Below are 17,295 nucleotides of genomic sequence, written 5' to 3'. Positions count from 1 at the left end.
CGCCCTCCCACCAGATGTCAGAAAGAAAAACAACTACCAGACTTTTAGAGGACATCTGAAGGCAGCCCTGTTTAGGGAAGCTTTTAATCTTTAAGAAATTAGTGTATTTTAATCTTTCTGTTGGAAGCCGCCCAGAGTGGCTGGGGAAACCCAGCCAGATGGGCGGGGTATAAATAATAATTTATTATTATAAATTATTATAAGGCAGCTTCCTATGTAAATATATAAATAATTCCTATCATTTAAATAGAAATACAATGCCCACCATAGTGAGGAAGGCTGTGGCCAGGTGGCCTGTGTGCGCCTGTTCAGTTTGCTGCCTGGGGGCTGTTGATGGGCAACTTCAACGCCCTCCTCTTTCTTCTTTCACTGCTTTGTCTTCAAACTGGAAATAAACAGTAAATTGCAAGAACTCGGGCCAGGAGGAAGACGAATTTCAAGTAAGTCTTCAAAAGGCTTTATTTATGTAATGATGAATTCAAATAGGAATCAATTCCAGTATGATAGTGAGGCCAATAAAAATAAATTCCAGTGAAAAAATCCCAGGACCAGGGCCCTGTTTCGACAATTCTTCATCAGCAATGTTTTAATGGTCATAGTGTACCAAGTATGCTTGCCTCTTCAAACTGGGCTTGGACTGGCCAGCCCATCCAACAGTGGATGCCTTCAAAGAGAGGAGTGTGAAAAGGTGCATGGGCAGCCTGTCTCGAAGAGAGATCTACAGGTGAAACTCGGAAAATTAGAATATCGTCGAAAAGTGCATTTATTTCAGCAATGCAACTTTTCTATTTTTTATTTTACTTTTAATTTTTACAAATGCTTTCTTTTGAAAATTCCACAGTAATAAAACAAATAGTTACAACAATACAAAAATAAACATCGCTATTACATTTCATTAATTACATCCCATTTATAATTGACCCGCCTAACGACAAATCATTACAACAAATAAAGGCTTGACATGTCTTGCTTTGCATGTCATGCATCTATCTCATATATTGGTTTCACCTTTTAAGTTGCATTACTGAAATAAATGCACTTTTCGACGATATTCCAATTTTCCGAGTTTCACCTGTATATAAATGATGAATAATAAGGAGAGCAATAAGTGTAACGTATGCTGAAACCAACTGATGGCAGCATCTCCAGATGAACAAGTCAAATAGCATCATGAACTGTAACTCACCTCCTGCTAGCAATTTCGTTGTGGTTCTTACCAGTACTTCCAGATAAGATAAACAACCAGTCCTGCCTCCACACCTGCATTTTTTATTCTTTGCCAGGCTAAGCTTGCATTTCTAACTCTTTGTCAGGCTAAGGAAGCTTCCCAACCCTTTCCCACCATCTCAAACCATCCCAAGTTCATCCGCCTGCTATTTGTGCCTCTACTTGAGTATCTCACCATCCTTAATGCTTTTCTCCTGGATGGTGACCTGTGAGACACTTGAAATAGTTTCCTTAATTCCATAGGTAGGAAATTGAGGCCAGCAGAAAACACTATCTGGCATGTATATTAGATCCATGAGCCTAATACAGTTGCAAACATACATCTCCCCACCAGACCATTCACATTTCTCCATGCCAAAGTTAGCTTTAATGGTGGGTTATATCTCAATCTAAGCATAGAAAATTTGACACTGGAGCTAGCAGGTAAGAGCATTAGCAACTTTTTTACAAAGAGAAAAGAGAGGCCTGGATCAGGTGGGAGCCTAGTAAGGCTTGGAATGCAAAACAAACAAACAAACAAACAAACAAACAAATGAAAAGAAGAGTACAGGTATTTTCTTTGTAATGATGCATTACTGAACAGCAAACTAAAAAACTAAAAAGGCAGCCATGCCAAGTCACAGCCTCCTCTGCCGATTCCAATCTGCCCTTTCATCCCCATGTTTCCTTAACTGTCATGGCTGAATGACAGCCAGCCTCCACCCAAAGCCACCACGGGGCTAGTCCTTGCTTCCGACTTTCTCCTGCTGCCCAGTGCCTGAGGTTAAGCTGAGCAGGGGCTCTGCAGGCCAGCAAGGGGAGGCTGTGGTGCATCTTAGGATTCCTCCGTGTGATCTTCCATCAAGGAGCCATTTGGATAGAAACTGCACTTGCGGTCACCTGGCTCTCATGTCTGCCTGATGTCCGTTTCTGTCGACAGCTTTATCTTCCTCAGGCTCTCTTTGACGAGGATGAACTCAGGCCGGCCATCTTGCTCGCCCTTCAAGACCAGCTCTCTTTCATACTGTAAAAGAGGAAATGTTCAACATATTTTCATTGGTTCTAGCCAGAGGGACAATTCTGCACAAACATGAGGCTGCAGCCTATTGCAAAACCAAACACCCCTACTGTTTGATTAAATGAAAGTCGTATACTCACTCCTGAGCTTCATTGACACTGGATTTAGCAACAATTCTGATAGGACTGAAAATGCTTGAAAGGCATTGCTCCCCATGGTTTACACACACACACACACACACACACACACACACTGCTTTTGTCCCATTGTCACTTTTTTTTTGCATTTTCAAAAACAGAGAGCATATTTAACTCCCTCCCCCCCCCCTGTCCCACTTACAACGTTGTACCAAATACAGCATGTGCAGTATAAATATACCATATGACTTCCCTTCCACCCTTTTCCTGGTTCCTTTGCTTTTCTACTACTCCGCTTAATCCGCATCTTTTTAATCATCCAATTTGTTATCTATTAAATACTCTATTTCAACTCTGCTGGATTTACTCGAGACCTGCTAAGCTATGTTTTTGCTTCTACTGGTTCTTAAAATAGTCAGTAAACATTGTCCATTCCTCCTTGTATTCATTATCTTCGTTTTTTCTTATCCTGGTCCTCAGACCAGCCAGTTCACAGCATATTTGAATGTTTTAACTGCCTTTCTTCCTTAGCGGGTACTATACTTGCTCTCCACCTTTGTGTCCCATTGTCACTTCTGATTAAAACTGATTTGGTGTGTTTTTGAAACAGTAAAAACACAGCAATATCTGCTTACCAGAAGGGAAGAGGTGTTTGGAGGACAGGGTCTGCGTAATATCAAAACTGTGTGTGTGCGTTTGGGCCTGGAAGGAGAACTGGCTATCTTTACCTCTCCAGATGAATGATGGAGAAGGAACTGAGAGAGGAGGTGCTGGTCACACCTGAGGGGAAGGCTGGCACAAGGGAGAAGGGTACAATACAATGTAGACACTACACCCCCTAACAATCCTGGGAACTGTAGTTTAAGGGTGCTGGGAATTGTAGCTCTGTGAGGGGTAAAGTGGATTCTTTGTGATTAGATGCTGTTTTTGCTAGGAAGACAAATGAGCCTTGCTGAGCTGGGTGTGTGTTAGGGATTAATAATATGGACTGATCACAGCAGGATGAAGGAGGTTATAAGACAAACGTGATGTTGTGGTACATCCAGAAAAGCTAACTGGGGAACAGATGCTAAAGACCTGGTCAAGCTTCTGCTGTCGTTTTCTCAGCTCTTCTTCCAGATCTGTCAAGGGCTTTTGGGTTTCTTCCTGCTGCTTCAGCTGCTTGATTCTTCTGGCTTCTAGAACTCTCTGAAGCTCAGGCTTGTGTTCTGGAAGGATCCCCCTACAGAAAGGACAACACAGCACGAAAGCAGACGTTTGTGGGCCTTTCTTCCCTTCCACAATGTCTGTTATTCCACTCCCCTCTCCTTTCACCACATTTCATGATAACCCAGGGTTCTCCTGACAAAATAAATCAACTATATTATGTATGGGCACATGCTTAGCTTATCAGACCTATGAAGAGCTAAATATGGGCTCTGTAAGAATTGGACTGTTATTTTCCAAGCCCTCCTCCTCCAGTGCCCAGTCAAGTTGATTGGGAGTCCCAAGGTGGTTTCTCTCCTGTATATTGGGCAAAACCCCCTTTCTTATTTAGCTCAGTGGGCATCCCGAGTTGCCATACTGGATGCTAGGTTTAGGTGCTTTTGAGAGATATCTCATGGGCCCACACCCAACAGAGATTGTGCTACTTATTTTATTTATACTTGGTGTCTTGTGTCTTGGTTTGTTGGTCCCTGCAGGATCCTTTCCCCTGATTTTGCAGGTAGAACAGGAGGGCCAACTCCCTTGAAGAACTGTGTACATTCCATCTGTTTAAAGCACCCCTCCAAAAGAATAATAGGAGCTGTACTTTACCCATCACAGATCTGCACTTCCCAGCACTCTTAAACTACAGCTCCCAGGATTCTTTGGGGGAAGTCACATGCCTTAAATGTGCTTTAAACACAGGGCTGGCCACCCATGAGACAAGGTGAGGCCACCACCTTGGGCAGCAGGATCCAAAAGGACAGCCGATTGGGCATCCAAGGAATGGCTGCTAGATCTGCCTCCTCCTCGGCAAATAGGAGGCATTACTGGCCTCCATCCACCTCTAGGGAGGAAATGGCGGGGGCTGTCCTCTTAAGGTTGCCAGATTTTGAAGAGCAAAAAAGAAGACACATTTGCAGACTTCTAACTATAGGGACGCGGGTGGCGCTGTGGTCTAAACCACAGACCCTAGGGCTTGCCGATCGGAAGGTTAGCAGTTCGAATCCCCGCGACGGGGTGAGCTCCCGTTGTTAGGTCCCAGCTCCTGCCAACCTAGCAGTTTGAAAGCACGTCAAAGTGCAAGTAGATAAATAGGTACCGCTCCGGCGGGAAAGTAAACGGTGTTTCCGTGCACTGGTCTGGTTCACCAGAAGCGGCTTAGTCATGCTGGCCACTTGACCCGGAAGCTGTCTGTGGACAAATGCCGGCTCCCTCGGCTTATAGGGTGAGATGAGCGTGCAACCTCAGAGTCTTCCGCGACTGAACCTAACAGTCAGGGGTACCTTTATTTTTACCTTTACTTATAACTATGGATTGCTATGACGACTCTACCCATGAAAAAGAGGACACGTCCTGGCAACCCTCTGGGATATCCTGGGTTCTGCACCACCCTGGTATGATTCAGAGCAGCCCCTGCCCTCTGGCAGCCTTTAATTCTCACGTCAACAGTCATGTAAGATTGATTTGATTCCCCGCCTTGTTCCCAATGCAGATCTTCACTCAACTCTTCTTCCTTGGCCAGGGTAGCACCATTTTCTGGTTCACCTCAGGTGCCAATGTATGGTTTAAATGCATTGTATGTTCTCTGTTCATAGCTTCAGTGCCTAAACTACTGCAATTCCTGGATTAAAGACACTCACCTCCTTTGAGTGAAAATCAGTTCCCGGTGCAACTCCCGATGGTACTTGGACTCCCTCACTGGGTTTGGCAGTTTCTTAGGCTCAATGAGGCTCCTGTGGCTTTCAGATGCCTGGTAGGTGCCATGCTCAAAGCTTCTGCTGTCTCCTTCTGGAACATAACGGCATGACAACAGTTTTGAAGCCTTCAGAAAATTCATTACACATTTTCCTCTCTGCTTTCATACTGTAAGGTGGCTACAAAGCTGCTCAGCATCAGTTTGTTGAAAGTATTTTTAACCTGCTCTTCTTTAAGGATTCCAGAGTGGTGTAAAGTAGGACCTGATGTCAACAGCACTGTCCCCATGAAGAGTAATTCTCTCTTCCCCTCTGAATCCCAGGCCTCACCCACTCAAGATGGGGGAGTCTGACCCCCAGGGTCATAACACCCTGAAGCTGCTCCCTCTCTGGTCTGTGGGTGGGGCTAGGTTGGTCTTCCCATTGCTACAATGTTTTCTTGAACCATGTTGTCCCCTAACTATTCCAGTCGTGAGCTGTGGAAAGATCTCTAAATGTTAATGAAATGGCTTGGATAGGCGTATCATAGTGATAGATCAGGGGTCAGCAACCTTCTTCAGCCATGGGCAGGTCCACCATCCCTCAGACCATGTGGTGAGCCGGACTTTATTTTTTTTGGGGGGGGGGGGAATTGAACAAATTCCTATGCCTCACAAATAACCCAGAGATGCATTTTAAATAAAAGCACACATTCTACTCATGTAAAAACATGCTGATTCCCGGACCGTCCGTGGGCCGGATTGAGAAGACCCCTGGCCTTAGGTTGCCTACCCCTGGTGTAGATCTTCCTCAATAACTGGGGTTTACTGAATGACTTGGTTGAGAACAAGGCAATTCACATGCAGTTGAAGTGTGGGCTTGAATGCACTTCCATTTCTGGGATCCTTTAAGACAGGGTTGGCATTGTAATGCAAATGACACATCAGGTCAGTCACAGATGGTCCATCAAGACTTCTGCTATGTTAAGTCTTGCACAGATTCTTATTACAGGTAGGTAGCCGTGTTGGTCTGGATCGAAGTAAAATAAAAAAATTCCTTCAGTAGCACCTTAAAGACCAACTAAGTTTTTATTTTGGTATGAGCTTTCGTGTGCATGCACACTTCTTCAGATACAGTGAAATGGAAGTTTCCAGGCACTTATGTAGAGAAGGGGTGGGGAGGGGTGGGGATGGGGAGGGGGGATCACTCAGAAGGGTGGTGGAAATGGGTGATTGACTGACTGATAGCTGTTGATGACCGCAAACGACTGCAAATGGTTTTGCATGAAAAAGCAAGGGTTGAGATGGCTGAAGATCGCTTATCATGTATAATGAGATAAGAACCCGATATCTCTGTTCAAACCAGGTCCCTCCATGGTTTTGAGCTTGGTGATCACACGAAAGCTCATACCAAAATAAAAACTTAGTTGGTCTTTAAGGTGCTACTGAAGGAATTTTTTTATTTTACAGATTCTTATTATTATACAAATGCACCCCCATGTGGCAAAACCACAAATTCCACCACTGAACGTCTCATTACGTGAGTATTGCTACCTCTTTTTTCACCACTCCGGGGCGCATTTATACCATTATTTAACCATGAAAACCTTGATAAACTGTTTATAACTCTATTAAAAAATGACCACGTGAATGACATTTAGAATACGGATTTTTATGTGGGTTTTAAAAAAAGTTTCACAAGGTGATGGAAAAGCTAGACAGAATGGGATTATGAATGAACACGTGCAATACTGGCAAGGACTTGGGAGAGAATCATCCAGTATTCCCTACCTCTAACAAGGCAGTTTTCCCCCACCAGCACAGAGCTTTCAGCAACAAGAAGCTAAATAAAGGTGCACTCTTATTTGGATCATATGCAAAACCCTTTAGACCCCAAAAGAGTACTTGGGACAAGTTCCAATAGTCACAGGCTGAATAGATGCCATCCTTCTATGCATAATACAACAGACTTTTGCTGCTATGGCCAATTAATGCATTAAATGAGTAAGAGGAACACAACCCCCACTTTTCCATCCCTCTAAAGGTGAGTCCCCGAGGTCGCAATGCTTGCATAGTTTCTCCCCATTTTTATAACCACTTCCCCTGCACTGCACTGCACTGCCCACTTTTATATTTGGCCACACCCACCACTGGCATGCACTCCCCACATAAAAGAAGGTAGCCTTGGTTTGAAGAGGGTACTCCCACCCTGCTGTAAAATACTCTTACCTGGGTTCAGACTGCTCTTCTGAGTTCTGTATTCACCCTGGAACAGAAAAGGCAGCATTTCAAAAAACAATGGATCGACAAATGCTTGCACTTCTGCTTTCACCACACTTGCGTCCCAGGGGTATAGTGCTCACCCTGGTTCGGTTTCCTTTGAAAGGAAATCATGGGAGGCTTATGGCATTTTGTAATATTGCAGTTTGTTTACAAATATACAAGTGGAGGCGAACAGCTGAAACACTCCAGCAGCACACTCCACTGCCTGATGCTCGATCTCCAGCTCTTTCACTGGCCAATGCATGAAGGTTTTATACCAAAGTCTCTGTGAAAAATAAGTCTCTTTGCCAATGTTACTAAAGTGTTATGAAATTAGCAGGTGAAAGGAGCCAGACAGAATAAAACGCAGACCATATTTTGGCCAGTCACTATAATATACCCTCTAGCTCAGGCATCCCCAAACTTCGGCCCTCCAGATGTTTTGGACTACAATTCCTATCTTCCCCGACCACTGGTCCTGTTAGCTAGGGATCATGGGAGTTGTAGGCCAAAACATCTGGAGGGCCGCAGTTTGGGGATGCCTGCTCTAGCAGAACCCAAAATCATTAGAATAACTCTCGTAATCACCTGCCTGCCTTCTATTGGAAAGGAGTCCAGATACTACAGTTCGCTTCTGGCTCTGGAATACCCAGATGCTGCCCACAGACCTTCCTTCCTTTGCAAATCAAGCTTTTCCACCATCCACAGTGCTAATAGGCTGCCTTACGTCTGATGCCTGTGCATTTTCCTAACTCCATGTTATTTTCTGCACGACATTCATTTGCCCAACTCTTATATTTTGCCCTGATCATTCACACAGGATCATCTCAACCCGATGAAGCTATTCTGGATCCCTCGGTCTCTCTGTGCAGCTTTGAAAGATTAGGTTTTCCATCTCCAATGAGATTTCCCTTTTAAGCCACTGCTGATTAGCCTGTCATCTGTCAGGCTCAGGTTTGTGGCCGCCTCATCCAAAGTAAACAATGCAAGACTATTATAATGGCATAGGTGCCAGCAGGCCTACCCTGCCTATTCCCAGACATTTAGGGAAGTTTTTAATGTTTGATGCTGTACTGTTTTTAATATTCGGTTGGAAGCTGCCCAGAGTGGCTGGGGAAACCCAGCCAGATGGGCGGGGTATAAATAATAAATTATTATTATTATTATTATTATTATTATTATTATTATTATGGACACCGAGGAGAGACTAGGGGGGCAGATTATACAAGAGTGTACTGAGCTTCTGCACAGGCATCCTCATTACTTTCCCCCTGCATGGTCTTACAGAGGAGCAAATGAGTGCTGCTGTTAATCTACCTGCACATAGACTTTCAGCAGGTCAGACAAACCCAACATCTATTTCTTCTACATCCTAATCATATGGAATTGAGGGCAAAGCAGAGCATCCCTAGCACATATCCAGGGCCCGTCCAATACATTTTGCTGCCTGAGGCAAAGGATATGATAACACACAATCTCCCCACCACATATTCCACCATACAGAAGCTGACCAGAGAGTCTTCAACACTTGTGGAGAGGCAGTGTCCACCACTGAAACTGAGGGCAACAGGCTAGCTTAGAGCAGGCGTCCCCAAACTGTGGCCCTCCAGATGTTTTGGCCTACAACTCCCATGATCTCTAGCTAACAGGACCAGTGGTCAGGGATTATGGGAATTGTAGTCCAAAACACCTGGAGGGCCGAAGTTTGGGGATGCCTGGCTTAGAGCATGCTCTGTCCTCAAAAACCTTGCTGCTGCCTGTTCAGTCACTGCCCTGTCTGGTACCCATTTGCTGGCTGCTCAGACAAAGGATGCCTCCCTCAGCATCAGTCATGTGTGCCAAGAAATGCATTTACATACATAGGGCCTACTGGGCTGTGTAGCCTGGGCTGGCTCCCTCTCTTCCTGCTTGCTAGGTCAAGGATCTGCACTGGGAGATCACTAGGTGAGACCACTGGCCGCTGCCAGGGTGTCAGTTCAGGAGGATGGGAGAAATGGAACAACGGGGGCATGGCAGTTGCATTCACTACCTGAGACAGCTGCTTCCCTCCACCTAATCATAGGGTTGGCCCTGCCTGATCCTTACAGGTTTAAATCTCCAAAGACAAACAACACATTTGCTGGAGGAATGCACTGCAGCAGCAACAGATTGAATGCATCCTTCAGGGGAAAGACAAACATTCCTGTTAGGGATTTCTTAGATGCCAAGTTTCAGCAGTTATGCTTAAAGAGTGGTATGTGCTGCTCCCCTTCATCTGATGTGGCTCTTTCCCTGGAAAACTAGCTCAGCTGCTTTAAAGTTGTCCTCAAAACCATCATCTCCATGCCTATGAAGTTCAGGAACATAAATGCAGCTTCATCAGTATTCCTTCTGCCTTTAGACCCAATCTCTCCCCTTTTATTAGATTTGAAATGTTGATCAGTGGTGCTTTGCTCTGTGCTCATCCATACTGTTGTTTAATGTGGATACTAAGCTTCCCGTGCCCTCATTAATTCTCCATTGTCCATATGACGTTCTCCTTCCCACACTTTCCCCTCCCTTGATCTGGATTTTCTCACACCCTCTCCTTTTCAGAGTATCCCTATGAGCAAAACGAGGTTGAGGGAGGGGAACATGTGGGAAGGCAGTGATATGGAGATCATCACATGGATGGTGGAGAATTCATGGAGGTACAGGAAACTTACTACCCACATTAAGCAACAGTTTGAGCGAGCCCTAAGAAAGACAAACTTCAGCTGAAGTGTGAACAAACTATCTCTAAAAGTAGCCTTTCTGGCAGATCTACCTCATCTCTTTCAATTAGGATTTTGGTTAGGTGGCTATGGAGAGGAAAGGGGATAGGTTCAGTGGATCAACGTAAGAGTGAAAATGATGACTAGACATAGAAGCAGGATTAAGTATAATCTAGGAGTTTATCCCTGCAGGAGGCTGTTTTACGGGGGGCAAGAGCTGTTTCTTTCACCTGTATGTAACAGGACAGGTCTGAGACAATTACTTTTTGCACCATTACAGCCCTGTGTTGAAGAGAGGTCACTGTCACCAGAGGATTAACACAAAGCATTTGTATGACACTATGTCCATCTGCACTGTCACTGAACAACAGTTCCCATTTTTTGCACTTCTGAGAAATATGACAGCACCATTTTCTAGTGTGTGAGATACCACATCCTCTACATGGTCCAGATGTAATGGAGGGTTTAGTCTTCCTGTGAGTGGCATAACAATTGAACAATACGTCTATTCCCTATCTTGGCTTTTTATGAAATGTAAGAGAAATGTATGGTTCAGTGCTAGAGGAGGGTAAAGGTAAAGGACCCCTAGACGGTTAAGTCCAGTCAAAGGCGACTATGGGGTGCGGGAGATACAGGAGACAGAGGAGGAGAGGAAATATAAAGAGAAATTGCTTCTGAGGCAGAAGCAGCCTTGTTGGTGCTCACATTTTTTATTTAAAAAATGCCTTTGCTCCCATCACTGTAGGACACCAGTGAGGGGAGTACTTAGCCCCTAATGAAGTTCTAATAGTGAAATGGTGCAGCTATAGGGAGTACAGACTGCCCTGTACCCCATACGGTGCCTGTTCCATCCCCATTGGTCAAGGAAGATTCAATGTCCAGGCTGGGTGGCTGCTATTCATGGAATAGAAGGGATGACATCTTGTCCTTCGCTTCAGGAAGCAAAATGGGCCAGCCCTGAGGTCTAATATATTGTTCATTTCAGATATAAATTATTATACTTACTTAATCATTCATGCTATACAAAGCCCATCCACTCATCAGTTTAGAAGCAGTCAAGATGAAACGATTAAGCCCAAATAAAAAGGTCATATAGTATTTCCAAGAAAAGCTCAGGGTTAAGCTTCCAAGAGTCCCCAGCAGAATATTCCACAGTTGTCAGCCATCAGAAACACCTCTGCCTCTCGAGAGATTGCTTTATAGATTGCAGTCTTGCCATGCTTCTGTTGTCATATAGACTTAGTTCAAAGACTGTATACGCAACAGAATGTGACCGACTGATCAAAAAGATCTCATCATGATGTCAGGGGGGCAGCCTCCGAGATATGACAAACACCTGTTTCATCCCCTTTATCAGACCATCAACAAGAAAGCTACTCACCCGTTTTGACTGGGAGGCCCCCATGGCGCTGACTGAAGGAAGCTTTTCCCTCCTCACTTTCCTTTCCTTTAAAGCTGCGGAACGTTGTCTCTGAAGTACTTACTGTGCCAGAACAGTTTAGCACTGGGCTTCACTTTCTTCTAGAAAAACACCTGTGAACCAAGTCCTCCTGTTGATTTTCTTGGCAGTGGAGACGGTAATGTGATTGTGGATGGGCCCTGCTTCTTTTAGCAGGCTCTTCACAAAACCCATTAAAGCCCTTAGACTAATCCCTGGGTGTGTTGTTGGATGTAAAAAATAAGGGGGGGGGGACAGGTGTCATGTGACATGTTCCTTTAAGAACCTTTGGCTGATTAAGCAGAGGATGTCATTTTCCAAGTCTGGAGCGCTGAATCATTTCTTAGGGTATCAACAAGGTTCAGCAGAAAATGGATTACCGGTACAGTACTTGATTATGCACCCTTTAGATGATTACAAATCAGATAAAGTTGTTTGGGCTAACATCTTAACAGAGCAATCCTAAACACCAATTACATTGCCGGGTCTGGGGATTTGCTATCACTGCTATAGCTCAGCTGAGAAAGGGGAGTACACATGGGTAGAAAATACCAAATTGGTGGGAACATGGCAGACATCCCCATAGCATCTCTAGAAGCTTCACCAGTGCTGCTGCCAATGCCCACCTGCTGCCCCCATACAGCGGTAGCCAGTTAACTCACTACGGATGTGACCCCGGTGCAGGAAATTTTTGTTCATGCCATTTATGAAGATTACATTCTGTTACACTGCATTTTGTGATTCTGTACCAGTGTATGAAAAATTGCCATTCCTAAACGAATCCAGAATCTTTGGGATTCTGGAACTGCCTTCAGTTTCTTTTCAACAAATAAAATTCTCGGTAAAGGGAGGATGGGGAAGCAGCTTGTAGAACCCACATATTTTATTTTATTTTATAGCACAATCCTATACACATTCACACAAAAGTCACAGTAAGGCTGTAACCTTATTCACAATGGGACTTCCTTCTGAGTTCTCATTGATAGGACTGGACACTCCATTAGTAGTTTTGTGCATGTGGTAGAATAGCTGTGTGACTAGAGATTAGAATGCTACTGCTACAGGACTATTTTTAGTGTTGTATGGCGGGGGAGGGGGCAGGGGGGAGGTGTCTGCTCCTCTGCTTGCCATTTCCCTACCAGATGAGGCTTCTGTTTTGGCCAGATGGCTTAAATTGGAGATGCACAATTACCAGTACTCATCCCTCTAAGTGAAAGCATAATTTCTATTGTGTCCATTATCCCTTCTCTTCTTTCTCCCACTAGTATTTGCCCTATCCATAGAACTTCTGTGAGGAAAAGGTTTCACATGCTCTGAGCCCTTTACGCTACCCCATGAAGATAAGAAAGAACCCTTGCCTAGTTAAAAACATCATAAAAATTCAGTCAATCTTGGAATAATGTGGATCCCTATTTACCTCTTTTAGAATGGTAAGAATGCAATGTATCTTCATACAAGTAAGCAGTGGATTTGGGGAATGGGGCTGAGTGGATTATTGAGATTGCTCTGAATCTTTGGAACTCCCTACCTATTGATATTTAAGCTGACACACTATATTGCTGTAGACACTTGCTGAAAATGTTTATATTCCATCAAGCCTACCCAGACATTATTGTGTGTGTGTATGTCCTGATTTTATCTACTGTATTTATTAGTAATTACTTTATATTCTTACACATTGCTTAATTTTTTAATTAAGTGGTTTTATATTTTTTAAGTATCGCACCCTTTTATGCTGGTCTATGACATATAAAGATTTGTATTGTATTGTAAGTAGTTTATATAGATTGTTTTTGTTTTAATTATATGTGAATATTGAGCAGCATTGCAGTATTTTAGAAAAGATTATTTCATCAGTAGTGCTCGATTAGATGACAGCTCTTGGAAGTATAAGCCCGTCTGAGGGACGATTATAATGCACAGTAACTGTAACTCCTACTCCCATATCTATAATATGGAGATAAGTAACACTGGATTACATGACAGGGTTGTTGTAAGCGTCGCTTCCCGCATTAGCTATGAGAAAATTATAACAATATTGAGCAGTTTATTTTTCTGCTACTACAGAATCATCTGCAGGGCGATTTTTAAAAAAGCTAGAAGAAAGGTGATCCCGCCCCATCCACATGTTCGCATCCCACAAGAAGATCGAGTTTAAAATACTGCCCCCCCCTTTTAAAAAAAGAAGGTTAAGGCGTGTGGCTACCATTGCCAAACAGCACTTCAACAACACAGTCCCGGATTTCTGCACTGCCTTTTCATACGAGCAGATGTCCTCGTTGCCGCTGTGAAACAAAAGACAGCAGGAAATCCGGTCGCGAGACGCGCCGTTGACAAGCTACCGCGCTCTCGAAACAAATCGACCAGCCGTCCTTCTGCTAGTGCTGCCTTGAATTTCGACACACTCGCGCCGGCTTTTCTAGGAAGAGGAGAGCCATAGAGAGCGCTCCCTCGCCGGAGCTCAATTGGCGGCACTGGAAGTTCCGGTGCCGCGCTGGCCGTTCGTTCGTTCTGGGCGATGCGGTGACGAGACCTGGTCTGGGCCTTGCGGGTTTCCGTCATGGCTAACGGTGAGACGGGTGCGGGGGGGGGATTGCCTCAGCGTGGGCTGCCCCGCAAAGTGACCCTTCGCCTTGTTCCTACCCCCAGACTAACTGTCACCACCCCCAACTTCCAGAGCGGGGCGGCCCTCGGGGCAAGGGCCAGAGGCTGGCCTGGGGGCTTCTTCGCTAGACCCCTCCCCCCCCCGCTGCCCGCCACCCTTAAGAGCTGGGAGGCCCTGACTCCAGACGGCCTCTCTCTCTCTCTCTCCCCTTGCAGTGTATTCGCTGGACGGGCTGCTGGTGTTCGGGTTGCTCTTCGTGTGCACCTGCGCCTACTTCCGGAAGGTGCCTCGGCTGAAAGTCTGGCTGCTGTCGGAGAAGAGGGGCGTCTGGGGGGTATTCTACAAAGGTAAGCCTCTCGCTCTCATCCCCAGGGGTCAAAGGGGAGGAAAGGAGGGAGGGCGAAATGGGTAGGAACAAGTCTGGGCAGCCTTCACAAGCTGCCAGGAGAGGAGGAAGTTATTTGCCTGTTTCATGCCATAAAATGTATAGTTACAGGTAGGTAGCCGTGTTGGTCTGACATAGTCGAAACAAAATAAAAAAATTCTTTCCAGTAGCACCTTAGAGACCAACTAAGTTTGTCATTGGTATGAGATGAAGTGTGCATGCACATGAAAGCTCATACCAATGGCAAACTTAGTTGGTCTCGAGTCTAAGGTGCTACTGGAAGGAATAAAATGTATATACACCGTTGGATTGTTGAACAAACAAACCCTCAAGGAAATGTTCCTGACAGTTGGCAGAATGGAGTTAAGCTTAGGAAGCCTTTGCATTGTGACTTGGGATACATCACAACAGGCTTGTTTATGTGATCGGTCGCTTCAGAGAGTGTGGGTTTGTTGATTGGTTCTATGGTGAGTTTTGATAGCTGTTTTTTTTTTTAAGGGGCGTGGGGAACCACTTGTTCCTAGGATCTCTAGGTTACAACAGGACAAGTGCATAATAAATCTTGGTTCTCAGCTTCATTCTTTTAATTGCTTAAGAGCAAACAAAATTGTTAAAGCTGCTGTAAAAAAATACTAACTTCAGTAGAGCAGAACTTAGTAAGTGGTAAGCAGCAAGTACTCAGTGAGGTAGAACTACTTATTGTTCAATTCAGACAGAATTTGCATCTCCCCACCCCACCCCGTGAATCATTACTAATATGGTCACTGGGCAATTACTTGGTGGGGAATTTGGATTTCCAGCATAGTTGAGTTTGATGCCCTTGTTTTATTTTATGTGGTAATAAAGACGATCTAGTGCTTATGCTTAATTCTCACAAAAATTCGAAGAAGTAATGTGTGCTCCATACTGTTACAACTTGTAAATGTCTCTTTGTTTTCCAGCGGCAGTGATTGGTACTAGACTCCATGCAGCAGTGGCAATATCCTGCATTGTAATGGCTTTTTATGTCCTCTTTATAAAATGAATCTTGGTGCTTCAGATGGACAGTGTTGTTTGAATGAAGATGCTAAAGAAGGCATATTTCTTTTGCTTCAGAGGACAAAATATCTCTTAGAGGAACTGACACAGAACCCTGCACAGATGTCAAGGGGAAATTCTTCTATGACCAAGCCTTTTTTGAGACCAAGGGAGTGGCTTTTATAACAGCAACCATCCTCTGTATTTCTAGTAAGCTTGAACATGATCAACAAATATGGTTTTATGTGCAGATTCTTGAAATCATTTATTAAAATCTGCACAAGGAAAACCATCAAATGTTTGTGGCAAATGGAAGTGAATAATGTGTTTCCAGAGTCTGGCACAGTATAGAGGGAGGGGGGGAAGGATTTGCATTCCTGGTGTTTTAAAGGGAATTGCTCTAAATCCCAAAAATGTAATAATGAATAGCAAAGTACAGATGTGGATTTTGCTTTCATTGGCTTTTCTCTTTTATTAATGCACTTTTAAGATCGGAGGATAAAGCTATCATAAAAATTAGTAACTGGATATGGTATACTAGCTAGTAATAGAATAAAATCTTTGCACAGTTTAGAAAAGTGTTTGTGCACTTTTTACCCTTGAAGGAGAAAAACAATCTGAATCACAAAGGAAATAAAATGCTGTTTGGTGATATATTTGCTGTAATTAACAGCCTTACCACCTCTTGCAAATAGCCAAGAATGGCTGAAATGCTGCAAGTTCTGTGGCACACAATTAACAATCAACAACAATTCAAACTTACCCAGTTTTTGGATGTTACTGTGTAGGAGAAAGCAATGGGGACATATGCTGTTACATAAGTTAATAAATGTTAAAATGTTTAAATTACATTTAAAGATCGTAACTTGTATATTTTGGAAAGTGTATAGACTTTAAAGGTGAAAGATTTTTGTTTGCTTTTTTAAAAATGATACCATTCTATGTTCTTCTTTTTCTTCACTGTCCTTATTTGAATTGTCCTCCCTTTTAACCGTGTCCTTACATTATAGGAGGTTATCATCTAGAGTAGAAGCAGCTATAGTAGAAGCAGTAAAAGTGCATGTTTTATTTTAAGTTTTCAATGTTGAAAACATGTGATGGACAGAAATTCACAAGTAACTTCAGGACTGGGGCATTTTTTTAAAATTCATAGTTTGTATGAAACTGAAAAGGCAAGTTTGTATTGTCATCACAGACAGGAATTGTCTTTTACCACATTTTTATAAATTGGCAAGAAGTACACTGGATCCCTAACTGGGCCTTTGGGTATTTCAGAAGTATGTGCGTGAATAAACCTGCCTTATTTTTCTTCCCCATACTTTGTATCTAATAGCCTATTGACATTTTATTTCTTATTTTCATTGGGGGGGGGACTGAAGGAATATGAATGAATTCTACCAGCTGCATGTTCCAGGGAACTGAGAAAGCAAAAACAAAGTTTATTGCTCACATAATGTTCAGTTCCTGTTTAGAGTGGTACAGTGGTGCCTCAACTTACGAATTTAATCCGTTCCGAAGGCACCTTCGTAGGTCAAAAAATTCGTGAGTTGAAAAGCGCTATTGGAAATGCGATTTCCCATAGGAATGCATTGGAAATGGAAAAATTTGTAAGTCGAAGCAACCCCATCTAAAAAT

The 17,295-nt window shown here is 43.7% G+C and overlaps 2 protein-coding genes across 2 annotated transcripts; one reads left to right on the top strand and one right to left on the bottom strand.

Moving 5' to 3' along the window:
• Nucleotides 1–1,567: 1,567 nt before the first annotated feature.
• LOC118089391 (protein FAM107B-like) lies at nt 1,568–14,215 on the bottom strand. Its single transcript, XM_088674137.1, has 5 exons — nt 14,069–14,215; nt 7,451–7,487; nt 5,190–5,337; nt 3,439–3,583; nt 1,568–2,230 (listed from the first exon to the last, which is right to left on the bottom strand). The coding sequence occupies exons 1-5, from the start codon at nt 14,213–14,215 to the stop codon at nt 2,114–2,116; spliced, it is 594 nt and encodes a 197-aa protein (XP_088530263.1). The 3' UTR covers nt 1,568–2,113.
• TMEM167B (transmembrane protein 167B) lies at nt 14,102–16,978 on the top strand. The gene is made up of 3 exons (XM_035124191.3): nt 14,102–14,223; nt 14,474–14,605; nt 15,585–16,978. The coding sequence occupies exons 1-3, from the start codon at nt 14,214–14,216 to the stop codon at nt 15,665–15,667; spliced, it is 225 nt and encodes a 74-aa protein (XP_034980082.1). The 5' UTR covers nt 14,102–14,213; the 3' UTR covers nt 15,668–16,978.
• The last annotated feature ends 317 nt before the right edge of the window (nt 16,979–17,295 follow it).

Source organism: Zootoca vivipara, chromosome 7, assembly GCF_965207765.1.
Source record: "Zootoca vivipara chromosome 7, rZooViv2.hap1.1, whole genome shotgun sequence".
In the NCBI taxonomy this organism is placed as follows: domain Eukaryota; kingdom Metazoa; phylum Chordata; class Lepidosauria; order Squamata; family Lacertidae; genus Zootoca; species Zootoca vivipara.
This window is presented reverse-complemented; position numbering and strand designations above follow the sequence as displayed.

Coding starts and splice junctions, on each gene's coding strand:
- TMEM167B (XM_035124191.3), top strand. Junction 14,606..15,584: donor CTGGGGGGTATTCTACAAAG/GTAAGCCTCTCG, acceptor TTTGTTTTCCAG/CGGCAGTGATTGGTACTAGA.
- LOC118089391 (XM_088674137.1), bottom strand. CDS start 14,215: ATGACGGAAACCCGCAAGGCCCAGACCAGGTCTCGTCACCGCATCGCC. Junction 5,338..7,450: donor GAAGAGCAGTCTGAACCCAG/GTAAGAGTATTT, acceptor GTTATGTTCCAG/AAGGAGACAGCAGAAGCTTT. Junction 2,231..3,438: donor GACAGCAGAAGCTTGACCAG/GTCTTTAGCATC, acceptor CCTCTTTTACAG/TATGAAAGAGAGCTGGTCTT.